Source organism: Semicossyphus pulcher, unplaced genomic scaffold (genome assembly GCF_022749685.1).
Source record: "Semicossyphus pulcher isolate SPU_LCO1_2020_fin unplaced genomic scaffold, fSemPul1.0.p SCAF_20, whole genome shotgun sequence".
NCBI classification, from domain to species: domain Eukaryota; kingdom Metazoa; phylum Chordata; class Actinopteri; order Labriformes; family Labridae; genus Semicossyphus; species Semicossyphus pulcher.
Window position 1 is genome coordinate 23,081,834 of NW_027211694.1, and position 23,913 is coordinate 23,105,746.

Sequence of the window (23,913 nt, forward strand, 5' to 3'; positions counted from 1 at the left end):
TTTAATCCGAATGTCAACAAGAGTCAGGCGACGAAAGAAACCCACAACATGTAACCTGAGAGCGCGCTCTGTCCTCCAGTTTGAAATGTAAACCATAAAGGAAGTCGGTTTCTTACATCAGACGACCCTTTAGACGGACACTCCTGAGCGCCACTGAGAGTCGAACTACATCGACCCCAAAAACAAAACGGCACATTGCGTCATGCGTCACACAGTGTTGTGTCAGATTTCTGTTCTTGTGTGCTACAACATGGCACAACTGAGAGAGACCTGAACCTGGCATCTCCACCTGACGAACCTTCTAAGCTAACTTTTAGCATGACAATTATTCTGCCTCCGCGCCGCGACAGCTGCTGCTGGAGGCATCCGTCGTCCGTCCGTCCCATTCTTGTGAACACGAAATCTCAAAAAACGCCTTGAGGGAATTTCTTCAAATTTGGCACAAACGCCCACTTGGAGTCAAGGATGAACTGACTAGATTTTGGTGATCATAGGTCAAAGGTCAAGGTCACTGTGATCTCATGTCCACCCCGTTCTTGTGAACACGATATCTCAGAATCGCCTTGAGGGAATTTCTTCAAATTTGGCACAATTGTCCACTTGGAGTCAAGGATGACCTGAGTAGATTTTGGTGGTCAAAGGTCAAGGTCGCTGTGATCTCATGTCCATCCAATTCTTGTGAACACGATATCTCAGAATCGCCTTGAGGGAATTTCTTCAAATTTGGCACAAACATCTACTTGGACTCAAGGATGACTTGCATAGATTTTGGTGGTCATAGGTCAAAAGTCAAAGGTCACTGTGACCTCACAAAACACGTTTGTGGCCATATCTCTAAAATGAATACACTAATTATGACCAAGTTTCACACAAATTTCTAATAGGTTTAAAATGATGAAGTGACGACATTTCATACCCAGAAGATGAAAGGTGAGAGGGACACAAGGCGGTAATTCTAGTTTTCTGATGATGGTTGCTGCAGACATTTCCATCATGAAGTCACTCAGTCAGAAACTGTCAGAAAGTCAGACATGGAGAGTGATGTGATCGACCTCTCTCTCTCTCTGCAGAGCCTCGTCTCGACGTGTTTCTCCATCGCTGAGCAGCAGACTCGATTCAATCAATCCAGCAGCAGAGGTTCCTCCTCCTCCAGCAGCCCGAAGTTTGCTCATAAAAAGTTTCTTATACACGTCGATAAATGATCTCAGGAGATTAAGCGCTTCGATACTCTTAAAGAAACTGAGATTCTGCTTTAGTGAGTGAGGGGTGATAATAACCAACTCACTCGACAGCACAAACTGTCAGCATTTACCTTCAGCGTGTCACAAATGCACTGTGAGGTAAATCAGTCTCCAAGAACCTTCAACCTGTCAGGATACGTCTGTAACTTGGAAACATCTACCTTTCAGTGTTTCCCTCAAACAATTAAACTACTGCATGTCAAAAACTGTTCTTGTCCTGTCAGGCCAAAACGGAAAACTGAAACTGTGACAGGAAAACTTCTTCACGTCACTTTAACTCCTCTTAAAAGCTCAAGTATTTAATCACTACCAACAGAAACACTCGTCTCACACATCTATAGAAAGGAAACCACTGTGGAAATTAGGGCATCAGTTTGTAACAGCCTCAGTGTGCTGCAAAGTAACTCTTTATCAAACTGGTAAAATGTGTGACAACTGTAAAATTCTGAAACAAACAATATGTAAATCACACCCACTTTACACGGCGGCGGCGCGGGTCAGGGGACACTGAACAAAGCCTGCAGCCTCCATCTCCTCTACAGGAGAACTTCACGTGCAAGATGCAAACGCTTTAACTGATCGTTACTTCACACAAAGGGAGGCACGTGAAATTGATTTAATCTATAACATGATTTTACAAAATCATTTCGTGTCTCAAATGTCAAACATGTCAGTGAGTAAAGAGTCTAAGAGTGCGCTGTTGTCTGCAAAGTAACGTCTGCAAAATGTCTTTCTAAGAAGTTTAAACTACAAAAAATTTAGATATAGAAAACAAGGAATTCACTTACACCCACCCAACAGCATTACCAACTAAGCCCCAACCCCTGAACCACACACACTTCAACCCCAGTCACACACACCCCTTTTCCCCCTAAATGTAGCGTGTTGACGAGGTTTTTCAGACCCGGGAAGACCGCGATTGTCTCTTTTCCCATTGCCAGTGAAGTATCCTTCTGTCGTCTCTTTTCTGCTGCGTCACCGTCACCTCATTCAGCCGTTTATCAAACTCGGCGCCGACAAATTTGGAACGATGTTCGAGTGCTGCTCGGACGGAGACGGGCGGAGTTTGTAGCTGAGATGACGAGGAGTCGCAGAAGTTACCCAGGGAGCATAGCATCACGCCGGGAAGGGGGCGGAGATTAGCGCGTCGACTCGGGTTTTGTGTTCCCATCAATGCCGATCGGAGCCGAGGCGATAATTACCCGAGTGTTAGCAGGTTGTTTGACCAGTGGGAAAGCGGCTACACATGCAGAACTTGACTCTATAACTGTCACTGCCACTCGTCTCTATTGTTACATGTTCTGTTTGTTGTAGTTGTTGTTGCTGTCTCTGTTATTTACTGTATTGTTAAATGTTTTGCACAATAAAAAAGAAAAGGAATTCAGACACTCGATTGGATGTCTGTTGAGTCGTCCAAGCTAAGCAACAAATGATGTATTTTGACACTTGCTTTAAATGATCCACAACAAAGTTTCCTGTTCTGGTGTCATCTTCATTTCTTAATCCAGAACCAACGAACAATATTTGGTTTGTTTGGCAAATTATCTGCGGAGGTTTAGAACCTGTGAGACACAAAACTACTTGGTCGGGTCAGGAGAAGATCCGGGTCTGGACTAAGAAAACTACTTTCGGAGGGGAAGGGAATTGTTTTTTACTTGGTTGAGGCTACGTGCCATGTTTCTGTGCTTCTGGAAGAGGTAAAAGAAGCGCCGGTAAGAAGGAAATAGAAAACAGGTAATAATTTTCCCCGTTAATGTCACAAGCTCTGTTGACCCAATTATCTCAATAAGGTTTAACGGCTCAGAGACAATGTCAAACTACTTCTGTTGTTTGCTCCTGGTGTTGTGCCGCACTGTTTACATGCTGACCTGCATTCTTTGTTTGCACCTGAAAGATAACCAATAAAAGAAAGATGATACATTTCGTGCACAGCTAAGGCTCCGATACGCTGAGCAGCCATCACATGCATGCAAACACATAAAAGACAGTTGTATCAACAGTCTGAGGTTGATGATACTTTCTATCAGGGAAGGGTTCAGTGGGCCAGGGGGTTTGAAAATGTCTCAGCCATGTGATCAGATTTAGGGTCAGGCTGGTAAATGTTGGGGTCTGGTGATACTTGTGCCCTGATTCCTTCGTGCTGCGTCACAGCATGGATTCACTCACAACTCAAATCCCTCTGGGTTTCAGCGGCCTACATGCACAGATCTGGACGCTTTGGATCAACTGAGCCGGAATAACGTCGGGTTAAACGGGGTCAGAGTCATCGGGGCTCCACCGCTCGCTCTGCTGAGAGAGAGGCCGGGAACTGTTTTCTGTTTGGAGGTCAGAAGCTTGACTGTCAGAGGAGGCAGAGTGAGAGCCATTCAGACTCAGCCGCGCATGAACAACGACTAAAAGCCCTTCTAGTTATTTCAAGAGTATTTTTAAGATGTCCACATAAACAACTAATTAAAAAACAAGAAGGCACTGAGGGAGAGCCAACCTCTCCAACACTCAACAATCCTCCAATTTACTCCTCCACTCGAACGCATCACTCGTATGGCTTCAATTTGAGGTTGAATTGATTTCTTGACTTGGCAAACGTCCCCGTGGGAATTCAAATCAAAGCTCCTATCTCAATTAGTTTCACAGTTATGGTGCCGATCAATAATTGTTTAATGGTGGAACTCTCAGATCTGGATCTGCACCAGAATCTGAGCGATTTTTCCAAACCGGGCCGGCCAGTTCATGGCTAATGCATAGTTTGGAGACATCCTGCTGTCAGGACACACAGGCAGAATAACCAACAGATATTCAGCTGCGTACCTTAGAAAGAGCTGCTTCATATAAACAAAGGTATGTTACTGCTGCGTCTGGGAAAAACATGATAACAAAATCCTTCTTACTTGAGTTACAGTGATGTCTCTGAGCCCGACACTCGTCACGCTGCAGAGGTAAACTGTGACAGTTATCCTCCGGTCCCTCCTTCATAAAAAGCCAAGCACTAACAGATGAAATGGAAGAATCGTCACTAAACGTGCATGAAACACTCCAACAGACTCTGCTACGACGATGAGCATGGAGTCCACAAATAAAAAAGGGGCTTGAAGAACATCATCTTGTTTCTGGATCAGTCCTCACACATCACTGCCGCGTGCACTCAGATAACTCCGGAAAAGCTGCCGTTTTCAAGATGGCCGCTATAAAGGAAACATGGAGGGATGTGTTTGAGCCTCAGTCAGATGTGACTCAGGAGTGTTGGGCAACAAAACTGGAGACTGGCAGACTTATAATAGTTAGCATCTTTGAAACAAACACTAAAATCTACAACCGTGTTACCGTGTTTGATGGACGGTGGAAGAAGATAAACTTTAATGAAGGGAAGGAGAGCAGGACAGAAGAAGACGCACTAGGCTCCAGTTATGTTCAAACTCTCTACCTGTTCAAACTTTCACTATGCTAACGCTAACTGCACTGACAGTCTGCTCTCGTCTGCGCTAAAGCTTTCAGGTTTATTATTTATTATTTTGATCAATACAAAGATCACGATTAGTTATTAATTTTAGGGACTATTTATTTATTGTACCACTTCAGTTAACACTTAGTTCGCCATATTATGTCTCTTTAATACATTTTGCATCAAGCTAAGACTTAAAATCAGGCTCTTTACCTGAATGCGGTGCATCATGGGTAATGTCAGTGTGTCTGTGGGAGCTGGGTGGATAGGGTGTCTCTGTGCAGCGTCTCTGTTCTGGATGTCTGACGTGACGCTGCAGAACGGGGAGCAGCTCGTTCTTCCTCTCGGCCTTCAAACACTCATCATGCTGCACTTTGTTTTTTCAGCTGCTTCAACAAGTTAGTCTCTTAGTCGTGTTGCTTTGCGGCGCAGACACAGGGTTCATGACCTCTCTGCTGATTATTGTTTCTTCTTCACATCACTTAAACCTGAAACACCTCCAAACAAGCGCTGACGAGCCGTTTCAGGGACCAGTGTTTCAGTTTGACGATCGACTCGCTCTCTTCCTGTTTTAGTGTTACGACAAGCAGCGTTCAAAACGCGTCTGAGCGTTAGTCGCCTTCATGACACGTTAACACTTCAAAGACGTAACAGAGAAGTATATTTTGACATCGTGATAAAAAACAACAAACAGGCATTCACGAGGGAAGCGACGCATTCTCTTCCTGTTTACAACAGCTGCTGTTACCAGGACAACCACAGACACATTCGGCTGGAAGTCAGTTAACACGGTCACTCGTTAATACGAAACACCGTCTCTGTTGTTTACTCTTCCTCTCTAAACTGACGCTGCAAGGTCGGCGCTCATCACATCACATGCCAGCTCCCCTAAAAGTGAAGCCCAAACCTCTCCATCGCCCCCTGGGGGAGGGGCTGTTAGTTTAGGGAGCGCTTGGTTTGATCTGCAGCAGAGTTTTCTATGGGCGGAGAATTTTAAACATCAATATCAGCGTCAGTCACGACAGCAGGACGGAAACAAAGAAGTATTTCTGAAGCACTTTCTATGAATAAATACCTGATCGTTTGAACAGCACGTCACACACTCCTGCAGCCGCTCTGTTCTCCCTCAGGCTTCAGATAATTTAATCACAGTGTGAACTCCTGTTTTTTTTTTACAGTCTGCACATAAATCTTCCTGTGAATGAAACACGGAGCACATTAAGTCTTATTCTGACAAAGATCCAAACACACCACTACATCCTGTCAGAGGGCAAAGGTCACACGGTGCGGGGAGTTAATTTGAGTCAATCACAGTGTGCAGATGTGTGTGTGTGTGTGTGTGTGTGTGTGTGTGTGTGTCTAAGTGTGTATCAGACTGAACCAGATAGTCATGAGTAGATCTGCTCCACCCAGACAACGACCCACTTAGAAGAGCTTTGTCCCAAAAAAAACACTGCGGTCATGATATCACAGAGCCAGCAGTAACAGAGGAAAACACACACACACACACACACACACACACACACTGCAAGAGTGTGTCGGCGCTGCATGTTAAGATGGAAACACCTGCAGAGTGTGTGACTGAGTGACATGTCCCCTTCACCTCGTCATCCTCCTCTCTCTCCTCTCTTAATTCTCTTCATTTCCTCTCCTCCTATCTCTCCCTGAATCATACGATCTGCTCAGCCCAGAACACACACACACACACACACACACACACACACACACACACACACACACACACACACACACACACACACACACACACACACACACACACACACACACACACACACACACATAACTGCTGAGTCTCACATGGAAAGCAGGAGATTCAGCGCTCGAGCTTAAATCTGTTAAAAAGTGAACTGTTGGTTTTTACACTTCCTCTAACGGGGCCTCTGATCTCCTTCTTTAGTTACATCTTCACAGAAACACATGAAGCTGCGTTTCAAACTGAGCTGAGTCATTCTGACAGAGCCTTGTTTGTACTGATTAAGATATCACTTACACGGGTTCACACACACACACACACACACACACACACACACACACACACACACACACACACACACACACACACACACTACAAATAAAATACTTCTTCTAAATTGCCAGGAAAGAGAGGACTGTTCTTTAAGCTCTGTGTAGTGTCTTCAAGAGTCGCTCTCAGGCTCTGCACAGAAGCATCGGCTCCTCAACTCAGAAAGATGGATGAATGGATAGAAAGATGTATAGATACTTCAAGTCAATGCAGCAAAATACAGGAAAAAATCCTCTTTTTATGACGTCATTTTGGGGATTGTTTGTCTTTATATTTTGCCAGAGTGAGAGTGAAGATGCAGACAGGAAATGGGGAGAGAGGGGCTGAACATGCTACAAAGGTTGCCTGTTGATGGTTAAATAGGCAATTTTAGTTGTATGGAATGCACTGCAAAACACAAAGTCAAACAGTAAAAAGGAAGTTGAAAAAAATAGATTTAGAATATGAAATAATTACTTATATTGGCAGGAAACAGAGCAGGATTTTCTGCAGCCTGAGAGACAAACCCCAGGGCACAAAAAGCCCTCTCTGCAGCTCATGAAATGTAACACCTCTGTGAACCAGAGGCTTCAGTTAGAGGCAGCTCACACATGCCCCTTTTCCACCAAGGCAGTTTCAGGGCCGGTTCGGGGCCGGTGCTCAATTGCCAACTAGTTTTTTGTGTTTGGACTGAAAATGAAAACAGGAAAACAGGTTCCAGAGCGGCCCCAACTCTCTGCTGGTGTAGAACCACAAACCGCTTACGTCAGGGGCGAGGGGCGGGGTTGCCGTGACCAGAGAGACAAACCACACGAGAGTGTCCGTTTTTCTACATTCAGCAACACAAAACAAGGAGGGTTATGGATATAAAGGCCAAGCAGTGGTCGGCCGAGGAGACAAGCTGCCTCCTTGCAGTTTGGTGCTCGGTGACAGACCGGCGTGCCGACTCACCGGGGCTTTAAACTCGGTGACAGTCGTGGAGTCGATGGTGGAGGACTCGTTACACTTTCAGAGCTCTACTGATAAAGGTAAGTTATGTTTTTGTTTGCCTTGTTACCAGACAGGCATTACTAGGCTGTGTTTGGCGTGCTACTCATTTTCAAATTGATGTTACGTTAAACCCTGTAGTTATATTTGGGTAATGTTAGCTAGCTAGCTTGCTAGTGTTAGCATGCTACGAATGTGCTACATTTTGCCACTGGCTCATAAACTAACGTCACTGTAAGCATCGTGTGCGATGGAAAAGTTTTGTTCATTGTTCTCAGTGCGTTGTTTACAGAATTGTCTGCAGTCGATGATGTCGAGGCCGACGCGACGCTGCAGCCACCGCTGACCTGTTAGCTCGCCTGCACCATCGAGCAGCTCTGCCACAGTTAACCACATGTCGTATAAAGGTTCTCTCATGCAGAGTCTGACCTGAGCTGTAGCACTCACACTGCAACTGTAGAGCAGAAGGATCCTCAGTGGATGATACACCCTCGTGCATTTCAGGGTATCAAAGGCAAAATGACTCAGCAAGTAAGAAAGAAACCGGAGTGCTGATGACGACAAATGGCTCAACGCAAAACCAGTTCTAAGTCAACCGTCCAGATTGAGAAGCTTCACAATGCCAGCCGTCTCATTGAGACTCACATCCACACCAACCAGTCCTTATTGACTGGTCCTTAGTTAGTCTGGAGAAACACTGCACTTCTGAAACCCTGTAAATCTGTCTTTATTTACTGGTGAACAATCTGGATAATTCACAGCTGATCTTATTCTATTCTTCAGAAGGAATATACACTCTATATAAAAGTGCAGCACAGACTGGTCTAATAGAATCGGCTCCTTTGTGGCTAATGGATGCGTTACAGACTGAACTCTTGTAGCAGAATATAAACTAGATGAATGTAGTCTGACCCGGTGCGGCTACATTTTGTCACACTGCTGGCTCAGACCAGACATATCCATCACTCTCACAGCTGAGTCCCTGTTTGCTCTCCAAACCTGTTCTGTGCTCATGAATGTGTCCCTGCACGCTGCTGCCCTGCCTCTGTCTGCGGCTGCCCTCAGATCTACGGAGCACGTTAGTCCGCTTTGACTCATTGTTTTGGTTGGTCAGCTCACAGCTTCACATGTTTGGTTTATTCATGTCTCATTGGCAGAATTGTTAAAAGAGGAAGATGATTTTTTAAAACAAGAAACAGCCTTTACGTTACTCTGTTCAGAGCCACCAGACTCCATTGCCAAAAACGGTCGTTTTACCTCACAGAAACAGGAGTAGCTGCTCAACTGCTGCCTTCATTAGTTAGTTTAATTCTGTTATTGTGTGACTTTGGTGTTTTGAATGGTTAGTTTGGATCCAACAGAACATTTGTAAAACACACAATAACACTAAAAACAGCTGCAGTTGTCACGAAACTCCTGTGTTCTGTGAGCTTAAATCTCTGTTTTTCTGAATGGAGTCTGGTGTGTGTGCAGAGAGCCATGTAACGTCTGTGTGTGGTTAAAACAATCATCTTCCTCTGTAACAAAAAGGTCTATCTCTGTAGGGATCCTTTCTGTCATGTTGTCACACACTTAGAATAACAATCTGAGCCTGTCAGTGGAAACAACAAGAACTTTTAGTGGACGCACGTACAGCTGAAGAAATCTACTAGAGCAAATCAAAACTGTTGTTGAGCCTAGTTCTAAAAATAAGGGATTCCCATTATTTCCCAGGATAGAATAAGAGAGGTGCTTACACATATTCATACCTGCACACACACGAACACACACACACACACACACACACACACACACACACACACACACACACACACACATCCAGTAGGATTGCACTCCTTCACAGCTTTATTGTCTTGCTGAGCATCATTGAGTTTTACACAGCAGCTGCAGTGGATGTGCACAGTTTGGCTTTCTGGTGGGCGGAGAGCAACAAGGCTACGTTCATGTTACTCTAAGTGTTTATTTTGTGGCGTTCCCAAAGCACTGAGCGGCTGCCAAGCTAAACCAAACACACACACACACACACACACACACACACACACACACACACACACAGAGGGAGAGAGAGAGAGAGAAACATGAACACTGAAAGGAAAGAGAATTACAACGAGTTCTGTGTCAGTTCCAGGTTTCTCTCAGATTCTCAGATCGTTGTTTTATGTTCTTTTTGTATTCATTTGTATGTGAGTGTGAGTGTGTGTGTGTGTGTGTGTGTGTGTGTGTGTGTGTGTGTGTGTGTGCGCGTGTGTGTGTGTGTTTGTGTGTGTCCTCAGAGAGCCGTAGCATCATGAGCCTCCGCACCTCTGTGAGCCTTTGATAACCTCTCCTGCTCTTTCATCTCTGTTAGCTCGAGGGCTAACTGACAACTCCACAAACCAGACCATGTCTGTTAACCGTCCCACTGCAGAGGTCAAAGGTCAGCTCCATGCCAGAGCAGTTGCAGTCAGATTCCTGCAGACAGGATGCAGTTTTGACCTCTTGAACCTGTTGACTTCCTTTAAGTCTCCTCAGTTCTGTCTGACGCACATTAAAGCTAAGAGATGCTAACAACGTTAAATATTCAAATGTAATCTTTTTCGTATCTGCTGTTACATCAAAGAGGACGGGCTCGCAGCCTCGTGCTTCATTGTTCATTGTTCAACTTATTTGATATTTGGAGCCTCGTTAACATTTGAAATAAACTTCCCAAAGTGTCCCGCAGGTTGAAAGCACACGTTATGATTTTCATTCCAACAAGTGCAAAAGTAAAAATCCACACAGGAAATGTTTCAGCCAATTCAAACATCTGCAGCGCGACAGTTTGTGCTGTCAGTCAGGCAACAGTGAGGGAGAGATCCAATAACAGAGCTGAGACCACAATGCATTGCAGCGACATCGAGGTCCGACAGACAGACACAGCTTATACCTGTTTTCTCTTCTACGTTACAGTCTGAATGTGTTTTGATTTAGATTGCAGAATTGAGAAAGGCAGTGGGAAATGCACAATGCATTCTGGGAAATTGGAAACGATGTCCTGGAGGAAATAGGGTCGGGTAGGCTCTCACGTCTCGTTCACTGAAATTCTCACCATTTCGTCGTTCGATTGCTTTGGTCTGGTTTAGCATAAAGCTGTTAATTTAAATTCTCGGCCGTGATAAGGTTGTTATTTTCAGAATAGCTACACGTTTGCAGTTTGTATTAGCAAGATGTACTTTAGAAACTGTATAACGCAATAAACACTACATGCAAGATTGATTCGCTTTTTGGACGTGTGTCTGAGCTCAAGCTCGTCCACGTGTTCTCACTGAGGGGGAAATTTATTTTGCAGACTAAGAGAAATATTATTTTCCACCCAAAATGTCAGATCATGTTTTTATCAGAAGGGTAACAACATCCTCAAGTTCTGCTACAACCCTCTTTCTTAGCATATTCAAAAATTCAGCAGAGCTTCAGGGCCCTGACGTGTTCGATGCCCGGGGGTCAGTGGACACTCAGGACACTGGCTGACCAGCACGCACTGCAGCAGGCACAGAAACACAGCACAGCTAACAGCTACTGTCACACTCTGAGAGAGTCTCTGTGCTGGGATAGCATCTCTGCTACACGATGGTCTCTGTGGGGAAGTACAGAGCTGCAGCAGGGCTGTTCATCACGGTTAATGTTACTGTTCTTCAGCCCTGATGATGTCATAAAGTACGGTAACGGCGGCGCATGTGTTGTTTTACTGCCACTGCAGGAGAATAAATGTCATTTATGTACAAAGTCGTTTTCCGGCCCGGAGAACTCGGCGTGATGACGGGATGTGCAGCGTCTTTCTGTTTCATTAGTTCTGAGTTTGCATGTTTTTGCTGATAACACTTCAGTAGAATGTAGCATGGTGCTGCAGTGCTCTGACTCAACGTGTGAGCACTGCAGCAACAACACAGATCCCTCACTGCCAGGCTTTCAGAATAACAGAGACATTTTATCCCACACGGAGAAGTTCGAACAAGGACAATAATGTGAGAGCAGGAAGTGCCTTTGAAAAGTAGGCGTGACCCGGTCAGTCCAACTCTCTGTCTTACAGCCAGGTAACCCTGTTAAACCACCATGCAACAAACACAGTGAGTCAGGATCTTTCTCACAACACAACGTCAGGCTGTCATTAAAACGGGAACACTTATATTTGTAGTTGTACGAGGGGGACTCGTTAGAAATGAGCGGAAAAACACAGATCTCAACAGTTAGGTGTTTATTTCCAGTTCAGGTTATTAATGACAACTTGAAGTGTTTTAAATACAAAGCTCTGACTTGTATTTCCACGTTGTGATACACAGGGCAGCATTTAAAATGACGGGCTCTCCCGGGCGCTCTCGGGTCTAAAGGGTTCATAGGTGTTCTGACTTTCTGCAGCATGTCGTCGTTCATGTTCAGCTCGTGTCTGTTGTTGTGTCTGTTTTGGCATCAGCCTTGTTTCTCAGTTTGAGGCACTTTTTTCTTGACTCTAATCTTTTGGGCTGTTGCAGCACATTTGCCCTTGTCAGCCACCGTAGTTTCAGATGAAAAAACATCTTCATAAACAACATTTTCAGTTCGAGGTTCGGAATTCAATCCGTCATTTTGCTCGGCTGTCTCTCCATCACTCATGTTTGCAGCGAGGAGCCTGTCGGCTGCCCGCCGTCGTCCTGCGTGTGTCCTCCCCTCCTGCAGCCCCTCTCCGTTGTACATCACCACGGTAACCTCCATCAGCTGTTCTCATCATGCATGGATACAGACCTCCTCTGCTCCTCTGCTGCCGTAAATCAGCAGAGGAGCCCCGCCACACACCGCAGCACAGACACACACACACACACACACACACACACACACACACACACACACACACACACACACACAGGGCGGGAATTACACACCCAGAGCTGCACACACATATCAGCTGACGACCAGGGGCGTGTGTGTGTGTGTGTGTGTGTGTGTGTGTGTGTCTGTGTGTGTGAGCAGGTGTGTGTCCTGAGTGGAATACTAAGTGATGTGTGTCACACAGCAGCCTGAGAGCTCGGGAATCTAATCACACCCAGTCGAATGTTTTCAGGTTGTCAATAATCAAGCAAAGAAAAAGTTAGGGGTGATCTGTGTGCTGGATTAGTGCACACACACACACACACAGGCACGCACGCACACACACACACACACACACACACACACACACACATACACACATATAAACAGTGCGAGTCTGAGAGCAGCTACGTCAAACGTCTGAAACCTGGCAGGCAAAAAAAACATCACACGTACTGGAACAAATTCAGAGGTGAGGTCAAGCTAAAGTGTGCAATAACACACACACACACACACACACACACACACACACATATTGAGATTCAGAGGATAGATTCCTGCAGGGAGACACACACACACACACACACACACACACACACACACATACACACACACAGACACGAGGAGCTGGTAAAGGCTTTAGGGAGTGCTCAGTGAAGCAGGGAGCAAACATCAAACAGCTCCAGCCAAGGAGGAGAGACACAGAGGAGCACACACACACACACACACACACACACACACACAGGGAGGGGAGAGAAAGGCAAGAGGGGGCGAGACAGAGAGAGAGAGAGAGAGAGAGAGAGAGAGAGAGACGTCAAAAGAGAAGCCGGAGATTTCTCCTGGGATTTGAGACTTGAGAAGAGAGAGGAGGGCAGCCGGGCTGCCACTGAGCAGGAAGGGTCCAAACACACAAACACACAAACACACACACATTAACACACTCGAGTATACACACATATCTGATAGAAGAGGAATGCACACACACGCCTACTCTCACAGGAAACTCTAATTTCTTTGGAAAGTTATTTTGGAAAGATTTGGGGAACAAATGTGAGCTGGTCACGTCACACAGTCATTTCTGAGTTTCTGGATGTGAAACGGCTCTGAGGTCACACATGTGGAGCTGTCCGCTGACGTCAATGTCACACACACAGGAATCTGCTCCATCTCTGCCAGCCGGTCCTCATGATGTAAACACAGCATTAGAGCCGGTCTCTCTCTCACACGACAAACTCCTGCAGAGCCGCAGCGCGAAGGCCGAGAGGAGGACCAGATTCAAAGCTAAAACATGAACAACACGCACACGAAAGAGCCGACACAGACGGAGTTGTGTGTTACCGGGATGTGACATCATGACTTGAGCATCAACAGGATGTAATCAACGTTGATTTGATGACTTCCGTTTGTCCGATCCAGTTCGACGAGTTGACCGGAGTTTGGACGTCTGTGCGGGACTGGATTTGCTCTGCATCAAAAACCTTTTGTCTTCTTTTAAGACATTTCAGATCAAAAAATTTGAGAGAAAACTGACGAACATCTGGTCGCAGCGATGTCACTATTTAGAGACACAGTAACCTGTGATTCTGTCTCAGACTGCTTGCTTGTAGCAAAATCATAATCACAATTATTCTGGTCAATATTGACATCGTTGAACATTATCACTGAGTCATCTCGGCTCCAGCTGAACTGAATGTGCCACAGCCTGGCTGAGAGAGACGCTGCGTCCACATGGATTCAGACAAACGTGATTTCAGAGGAAGAGAGCAGGACGCTCAAATTACAGGCTGGCAGGAAGTACAGGCAACGCTGATGGAAGACGGCTTTGCCTTCTGAAAGTCAAATGTTTTTCAGGCCAACATGGTCTTTACAATCAGAGTGTGTTAACATGATCATTAGCATCTTGTTATCATCTTCCTGCTGACGTGATCGTGACCCAATCAGGTTTCTGATCATCTCTGCAGTTTGGGCCAAAGAACTCCAGGAGGAGTATCCTGGTAAACTAAGATGCTTCATGCTAAACACAAAACTAGGATGCTTCAAAAACCTGATCTGATACTCGTGCGCATGTAAACTCACTCACAGATGTTATTTAATCATTCTGCCGTCCTGCTATTCCATCAGACGTCAGTTTGTTTCTCTGGAAGCTGGAGTCGATCTAAGGTCCGCATGAACCCGTGTGAACGCAGACTACGTTTGGCACGCTGCTGTAAAGGGAAGCGGTGACATGAGCATGCATTCACAACTGAATCAGACCCATCGTGTTCACGCGATTATCTTGTTTACAAAATCGTTGAAGCCAAAATCTGATTAATCGCACACCTCTTCACGTAAACTGTCATGAGAATCAGGTGTGCCTTTAATGTTTTCCCAGCACACTTCACATCTGACACAGAGGTCTGCTAACAGCACCCAGTGAGACCACAGCAGAGACAGAGAGGAGAGGAGAGGAGAGGAGAGGAGAGGAGAGGAGAGGAGAGGAGAGGAGAGGAGAGAGGAGAGAGGAGAGGAGAGAGGAGAGGAGAGGAGAGGAGAGAGAGAGAGGACCACACAGATGTCAACAGCTCTGACTGACGGACAATTAAAGGACAAACCTGCACTAAAGCGTGTGTGGAGCATCGAGCACACATCCAATGCAACAACAACTGCAGCTCTGCACATGTCAGGGTTTTAACACTGAGCAGACTGTGTGAGAAACTTTTTTCAGTGTGCAACTAACAATTATTTTCTTTGTTGATTAATCGCTTGTTTATTTTCTGGATTAATCATTAGTTGTCTGGTTTATAAAAATGTGCAAAATGTCGTCAAATGTCTTATTTTGTCCACAAACCAAAGATAATCACTTTACTGTCACAGAGGAAAGAAAACAGGAAATGTTCACTTTTAAGAAGCCCAAAAAATATCCAACCGATTCTTCTTCCTCTGCACAAACCCCGAGCTAAAGAACGGCAGTACATTACACCAACAATGCAGCGCACAGAGACACGACAGACCTGCTGCTGCTCGAGGTGGAAGTGAAAGTGGAAGTGATTCACTGATCACTTCCACATTCTGTTCCTGAGCTGACGTGAACAGCACTAGCAGCAACCACAACAGCTGAGCGCTGAACTGTGGAGGCTGCACGTCCTCCGATAGACTCAAACATGATCGCTGCACAATAACCGACTGCATGGAAATAACAGGGAAACCCCGACGTGAGTCAGACAAGACGAGAAACCTCCAAACAGCTGGTTTCATTTCTGCACTTGTAATCCATTTTGTAACCAGACTGTCGAATCAGCAACAGTGACAGTCACGCTGCTACCTCGCTCACTGACTGGGGGCACGCCACAGAACATGTATATTATATGTAGATATACAAGAAGTATGACTTACAAAATCCATGTCAGTGCAATGCATGCTGGGTGTTGTAGGAATGTAGAATGGGTGAAACCACGAGCTGTTTGTACGACTCTCTCCACAGCTATGGCGCCAATTTCAAATATTATTGCTTCTATCGATTACAGAGAACACCAGCTTTGACTGACAGCGGCTTTTTCCACGGGCGAACTGCTCCTTTAAAGTGTTTTCCTCGGCTGTCTAAGAGTCCGCCAACTCGTTTGAAATGGGGTGCAAGGCGCCGGTTTAGCTCAGCGGTTAAAATGCCGACCAAATACAGAGACGATAGTCCTCGATGCAGCGGCCCCGGGTTCCACTCCCGCCCTTGGCCCTTTGCCGTGTGTCATCCTCACTCTCTCTTCCCGTTTACAAAACTATCCACTGTCCTCTTAATAAAGCCATGAAAGGCCAAAAAAAATTATCTCATCTATCTAAGAATTCGCTGCAATGAATCTTGGGACATGTTGCGCCGCGAAGGATGCACCTGATGGATCCTTCATGGCCGAGGAAAGGAGGACGCATTTGAAGGAGCTTTCAACGCACCGCTGGGACGCTATCGGCCTTCAAATACACCCTTTGAAGGATGCAGCCCCTCGACTGGGACACAGCTAGTGTTGCTCAGTGCTCAGACGGTGCCGACAGTGCCTACATGTACCAGGATGCATTGCGTACAAATAGCCGCAGCCTCTACTGCATTTCCTCAGCTGTATACTCTTGTTGGAATAAGAACAGCTGAATATCCGGTCTGCAAAACCACAGTCACATATATCCTCGTCCATAACATCCTCTGCAAACACTGACACCAGAAATCAAACTGAAAGTTCTTCAGGGACACAGACTACTTCAGATGATCGGCTGGTGCTGGGAGAACAACAGAACCTCAGAGACACAGAGAACAACTGCAACAACAGCAGAGTTCTTCACACGATGTACCGAAGAGAGAGAAGGTCCAAAAGCATCAAACTTTCCCTTTAACAGAAATAAATAATTGGCAGGTTAAAGAGGGTGTTTGAATTGATTGACAGGTGACTCTCTCCGTCTCTTAAAGGCAAAAAGCCTCAAAAAAAAAAAGGCAACGGGGTCTAAACTTTCTACTCTGACACATGAGAACCGCCATGTCTCATTCAAAAACCCGAGCGCCTCTGACGCTCCGTGGGGGTCTGCAGGAGCAATTAGTTCCCCGTGCAGAGCTAAACACCCTGGCACCACTTCTAAATCTCTGCAATCACAGCAAAAAACCGATTCAAAAGGCGTTTCGGACGAGACTGCAGATCAGAATCTAAATGAGAAACAAGCAGAGTGAAAATGTGTTTGCTCCATGTTTCAGTTCCCCGAAACAGAAGCGGTTTGTGCTGCAGACGCAGGCGTGACAAAGCAGAGACGAGCAGTAATATCTCTTCCTCATGTTGCACTGAGGCTTTGCACGCTCTGAATCAGGATCTCAGCGGAGTTCGTGGTGGAATCAGAGTCGTTTCAAACTAAAGGCTTTGTCTTCAGGGACGATTTGAGCCGAGGAGTCCGTTTACAGCCAGGTTAGCTTTATTAAAACATGTCAGACCGACTCTCTCAGGATAAACAACGCGGCCCAGGATATAAACAGCCTCAAAATGAAACCTGAGGATCAAACAAAGCCATGAGCAGTTTGACCCCCACCCTGAAGGGCCAGGCCTGGGGAGGGAGCGCCTGTCAACGGGCACTCAGAGGGCAGCAGAGTCCTCCAGCCAGGCAGCAGTCCCATAATGGGCCGATAGAAATGTGACCCAGCAAGAATTCTGCAGGAATGTGAAGGATGTGAAGAAGTGGTGCTGATGCAGTGTTGTTCACTGAACATGACACTGTGTTTAATTGTTCCCATTTAAATCAGCTCATTGTGTTGAAGAATGCGAGTCCTCAGCCTGCAGCCTGAGTCAGCCAATACGAGGAGACCTGATGTCTTCTATCAGAGCATATCTGCATGCAGAGAACAAACTGGACACACGTAATAAAACTCAATCACCATTTATCACCGATTCCCCACAAATACTCAGAATAACACATCGAGGCTGCTGCCTGGTTGTCTCGCGTTTGGAGAAGGTCGTCACCACTGTGGTCAGAGATGCTCGTAAGGAACTCTACAGCTTATAAGCTTATAGAGTTTCTAATCTGGTTTTTCATTGGAGCCTCATGAAAATGTAAATTCTACTTGTGGACTATTTGGACTTCTTCCACAGACATGGTCGGGGGGGGTTGGGTTTAGTTTGTTTTGATGCATAAATCTTTGGGCTTAGATCAGCAGGACGAGACAGAAAGGCAATAAATGGATGGAAGAAAGCAGAGATACCTTTCGGCCTCAAGACAGGTTCTCAGATTTATAATTTTCAGTCAGTTTTCGACGACACTGACACAGTTCATGCAGGGTTCATATCTTAGGCAGGGTCCACAAGATCATCAGGCTGATTTTGGGCCTGCTCCGTCCTTCAGACTAAAGTAACAGAGTCCTGATGTTCTGATGGTTCTAAAGATGATCTCTCAGATGTTCCTGCTGTGAGCGATGTTAGAGTGATTATACGTCCCCCGATCTGCTCGGAAGAACGTCGTGGCCGCGCCGATTTCAAATATTAAATATGTTCAGTATTTACGATCTGATATCCTGTTGTGTGGGGGGGGAGAACCCGAGGACGGCCGAGCATGCATTCATGTGGAACCAAGCGATAGCCAATCAGGAACGATTTTCAGTAAAAAGTTCAAAAACTATCATCACCAGTTCTTCCAGCCTGTTGTCCGCCATGTTTGTTTACTCTGAAGTCTCGTTTGAGCACGTGAGATTTAGTGAGATTTAGTGAGATTTCCAGCTGTGAGAGTGGGACTCTGGTTGCTGGTGACTGAATGTGTTAGTGTGTGGTGCTGTTCAGGTCAGATCGTTACTTTGCACACTACAGGAACTAAACTGTTCAGTCTGTCAGTATCTGTCGTCGTGTGTGGCTCGCTCACATTTTCAGCAGTTAGGATTTTAAACATCTTTTAGTGCTGGCTAGATCTTAGTTATTTGTGTGTGCAGCAATCATTTGTTATCATTTGTTGTGCAAAAACAGGACCTGAGTTTCAGTACGGTGTGAAAGCGATCACATTGTTCTCTCTGTACTTGGTTAGATCTGAGTTTTGTGCTGCGTATGTTTGAGTTTAGGTTTTGTGCTGTCTCTAGTGTCAGTTTTGATTTGCAGGCACTTTAAAGGCCCATCTAAGGACGGGCATCGCATATTAGCTTCGGCTAATCAGGCTGTAGTCTGTTGCATGAGTTTACATCTACAAACTGCTACAAAATACGCTTATGCTGAAACAGAACATTATCAGCTGTGCAAGAAATCTGACCACATAACACGCCTGCACGCACGTTTCAGTCAGAGGTCAAAATGCATCAATGATTCCTCGCAGAAATAAAGGATGAGCCAGAATAAATAACAAACACAAGCATCCATTCTTTCCTTTCCGACTCCAGGAGTCATCTCAAGGCTGCTAAGATTTCTTGTGCAGCTTCTCGGGATGGCCCTGATGCATGAAGACGTAAAGGACCCCGCGGCTAGAGACCAAGAGGGGGGCCTTGGGCTGCAGGTTCACTGCATGTGGATTAGTTTGGGGTTGTTTCCTTGATCTCCGTTCTGTCAGGTGAATTTGCACCACAAAAATACAAACTGAGGATTGCTGCATTAAAATGAAACAGAAATAATGACCACAATGAGCAGAAGCCTGGTGTCAGAGGGGCTTTATGACAGAAGAAGAGCTGTGAAGCTGATACGGTCTCTGTCGGCTGTTTGCTCATGACTCAACGGGAACGTGGACGCACAAAGGTAAACACGATGTACAGGGGGTAACATGTAGTGAGGTCAGTGTTTGCCCGGTGCTTTTCTGAATGTGTTTGTGTACAGCAGCAGGGAATGACAAACATCTCCCACCTCCCTGCAGCCCCCCTCCTGTCCTCCTCTGATCCCCACACATCCTCGGCGTTCATTCACACCTGCACTCAGAGCTGTCCCCTTGTCACATCTGATCCCGTCCGTCTCTGCCAGCTCTGCAACAGCTCCTGCGTGTTTACCTGTATGCACACACGCATGCAGAGTGTGTGTCTGCATGCATTCATACATACCAATGAGCAGCGGTTCAGGGCTATTTATAGAGTGGCTATATTAGCTCCCCATATGTGTCAGCTGCTGCTCCCAAAATGGCCTCAGACAGCAAAAGCAACAGCAGGAGAACTAGGTGGGAAAGTAGGTGGAACAAATGAAAGTGCCTTACAGAGTGTGTGTGTGTGTGTGTGTGTGTGTGTGTGTGTGTGTGTGTGTGTGTGTGTGTGTGTGCCAGCTGTGGGTGTGTGAAAGAGGCAGAGAGCTGCAGGGCATTTTGTAGTCAAACAGGTCCTCAATATATACATGTAGGCAAATGTGCACAAGGAGCCGGAGTCACTAATAACCCTGCAAACACACACACACGTGCACACACGCAGCACGCCAACAAGTAAAGCCTGTTTCAGCAGAGAGGAGCCTCTGAGTCACACTCGCTTGTCAAAGTTGTGTCCCACAGACAGCAGAGAGCAAATCCCTCCATGAGACTGCGTGAGAGAGAGAGAGAGGGAGAGAGAGGGAGAGGTGAAGGACGAGAGCGTGACTGATAGAAGGAGAAAGCCTCAACAGCAGCGAGAGGAAGTCAAAACTGTCCTTTCACACGGATTTTCTGCGTGTGTGTGAAAAACAGATATTTGTGGATTCCTGCAGCAGAGAGGCAGAGAGGTGAGCGTCGATGAGAGCGGAGGGAAATCTCTGCCTGCCGACCAAACAAAGCAGCCCCTCACCGCCTCAGTCAAACCATCTCTCTCCCTCTCTGCATCTCTTCCTCCCTCTCTCTCTCTCTCTCTCTCCCTGTGTGTGTTTTTCCTCTCTGGCCACACATTCCAACTCACTTGATGAAGCAGCGAGCGCCTTCGAACGTGTATCCTTCCTCCCATCCTGTTGGTAAATCTGAGGGCAGAGGAGGGGGAGAGAAAATACATATAAGCAGCTGTGCAGAGATATGAAGCTGATAACACACACACACACACACACCTGCACAGCAATGCAGTGTCTGGACTACAAATAGCTCAATTGGCTCGTGCTCTTTAATGCATTCTGCCCCCTCCCCAATAAGCAGAGCAGATATTCCAGGATTACTCAATCATCCTGCCTCAGCCTCCTGCTGTGTGAATACTGATCTGCAGCGTGCAATGCAAAGATGCCCTCCCACCCTCTTTTTCCTCTCGCGGCAGATGTGTGTTTTATTTTGGAATATGGGCTTTGCACCGACGCACCAGCCGCGCTGCATTGTTCTTGAAGCAGCTCGGTGCGGTACGTGCTCTGAAACGCTGCGTTTCTGCAGCGATGGGCGGATTTCAGAGGAAATGTGTCAAATGTCACTGCAGGGAATCGGCTCTGGAATCGGCACACGCCTACGTGACGGAACTTTTAAAAAGTGTGTCGCAAAGTGTCCAGGTGGAGCGAGCAGGGGGGAGGCAGGGGGGGACGCCGTGCGTAATGGTCCGCCAGAGGAGAGCGGAGAGGGGAGCGGAGCACAGGAGGCTGTTGCTTTTGCTGCAGAGAGAAGAAATCTCCCCCTCATCGTCTTCCACGGCTCTCCCCGCAACTTGTCGCCCCTTTTTCTCCGCCGTGACGCGCAGATAACCTTTCCCAGGCGCGGCGTGCGCGCGCGCGTGTGTGTGTTTTCGCATGAATTGAAGAAAAAAAACATGGTCAGATGTTTACCTGGAGTTTTTCTGTGGCCCGTGATCACAGCCTCTCCAGTAACAGGATGCAGCCAGGTTGTACTCTTTGCTTCTTCGCTGTTGGTGGAAGAAAACGGGGGAAAGGTGAACAGAGAAGCCGAAAAAGACAAACAGGAAAAATGCGTCGCAGCAATAAGCAGTGCGTATCCATAAATCCACGTGTCCGCGTGATATTTACTTGATGAAGAATATGCGTCCATCCCGCGTCACCCCATAACTCCAAGAAGAGGGAAGGCAGGAGAGCCAGTCCGGCTTCGGATCCGCCGCCATGTCTAGCTGAGAGCTGCTCTGCTCTGGTTACTACACACAGGGGCTGGAGTGCGCGGCGCCGTGCCAAGCGCGCGCGACAGATTCCTCGTGCACGCGCTTACTGGAGATGGGAGCGCGCCCTGAGGATAAAGACACAAGGAATGATTTTCTGCCAAGTTAAGGAGGCGGCGGGGGGTTTGGTTTCGGCAGACGTGCGCATGTGTATGTGAGACTAAAGTGGCCCCAAAGAAAGTTCACTATTAGTGTGATTTCTGCACGCGCTGCCAGAGCTGCACCAGGGCTCAGCTGTCAATCAATCGATAGTTACGTTGCACCAACAAAGTCAATAGATACTGTGTCTTTAATGCTAAATGGAGACATGACTTCTGTCATATTTACACAACTTAACTTTTAACTTTAATTTTATTTCAGACACATTGATTTATATTAATCTCGTGCAAAAGGATCGATCAGGTGATTTGAACTTTTCAGAGACACGTTCAAGTAACTCAACCTGCAGCCAGCGTTCACCTGTCAGACATCCGTCTGTGCCTCAGCTCTCCCGCAGATCTTTGCTTACGAAGCAGCAAATATGATGGTGGGAAAAAATCACCACAACTTAAACAAGTGTCAGAAGTCAGATTATTATTCTATATGAAGAGGGACTTTCTCAGCGTCAGATCATGGAACAAATGCTTGTGAGGGATTGAGCCTGGAAATCTAAAACACTTTGCCGGAAGTGAATCAGTTTTATTAAAAGCTCGACGAGGAAGACCAAAAGTGACCAAAATCATCAGGAGATCAATCTTCGTTCCTCCAGGGAAAAGCAACGTCACAGATCCAGAATCAGCTAAATAAAGAACAAAAGGCTCCAGTCAGCCAAGCGGCCTGAAGCGGTCTGAGAGGACGAGGAGCTGTTTGATGACTGGCAAATCAAGCCACAGATATACACCATGAGCAGAAGGCTTTATGTGAGCATGCACAGTCGGGGAGCCGATATGCAAGTGTTTGTTTATGCATGAATGCTTCTTTCCTTCTTGGGACATGCATGTGCATGTTTCATACATGACACATGCACATGCAGCTTCCATACTTTGTGCCTCTTTATTCTTTTTCCCTCTGTCGCTCTTTATTTATTATTTATTATTATACTGAACCCATCAGACACAGAAGCATGAAACGTGATTTATAAAGACAATCATCATCCGTCCTGTTTTATGGTTCAGATAAACATGAAGTTCAGCTGTAGCTCCACCAGCAGCCTCACATCAGCGTCAGTGCTCCTCATTATAGATAATTCATCGGAGCTCTGACGGAGAGTTTTCTTTTTCAGCTTTTCCCTTGAAACTTCTTGAAATTACAAACTGTCCTTTCCTGAAAGTTACTCTTTTTTAAATCTCCTGTCCTAAAAAAGATGGCCGACATGTCAGCTCCCTAAAAGTGAAGCCAAACCCTCTCTATCGCTCCCTGCTGACTGGCTGCAGTATAGCTCATAAAGCCCGCCTCCTCCATGTTAACAGATGGGACATGAGTCCAACTATAAAATTCTGTCATTATAGTTAGTTCTTATCATGCTGATTTATGTCCAAGTGTTCATTTTTCTGACAAGTTTACTTTTAATTGGTTATTTGATACTATAAAAGGGGGCGTGGCCTCATGATTGACAGCTCTGTGGACAAATGGGGCTCCTGCAGCGTTCTGTTCCCGAGTAGCAGAGTAGAGGAGGAACGGCGAGAGGAGACGTAACTAACACTAACACTACAGTCACTACAGTCGTGTTTATTCTGGTAAGTTATGTGTGTGTTTTGGTTAGCTGAAGTGGCTTCGGCGGCTCCAACCACCGATCTCTACTGCGCAGCTCTGGCTCCAAATGACGTCACCAGCGCAGGATGGCAGCGCCTATCACAGGGGGGGTTTTGGCTTCAGTCGTACAATGAGAGCAGATGGCGAACTATATTTAAAATGCATTTTATTTGTTATATTAGAACTCCTGAAATTCAGCATCATAAACAGAATT

At 46.2% G+C, this 23,913-nt stretch overlaps 1 protein-coding gene across 1 annotated transcript in view; it reads right to left on the reverse strand.

Moving 5' to 3' along the window:
* LOC138599679 (pleckstrin homology domain-containing family A member 5-like) overlaps positions 1-21,917 on the reverse strand; it is a 241,962-nt gene extending 220,045 nt beyond the window's left edge. Inside the window, exons 1-3 of the mRNA XM_069671435.1 lie at positions 21,826-21,917; positions 21,628-21,704; positions 20,793-20,850 (exon numbers count right to left, since the gene is read on the reverse strand). Coding sequence (XP_069527536.1) covers positions 20,793-20,850; positions 21,628-21,704; positions 21,826-21,917 — 227 coding nt within the window. The remainder of the gene's footprint in view (positions 1-20,792; positions 20,851-21,627; positions 21,705-21,825) is intronic.
* Positions 21,918-23,913: the final 1,996 nt, after the last annotated feature.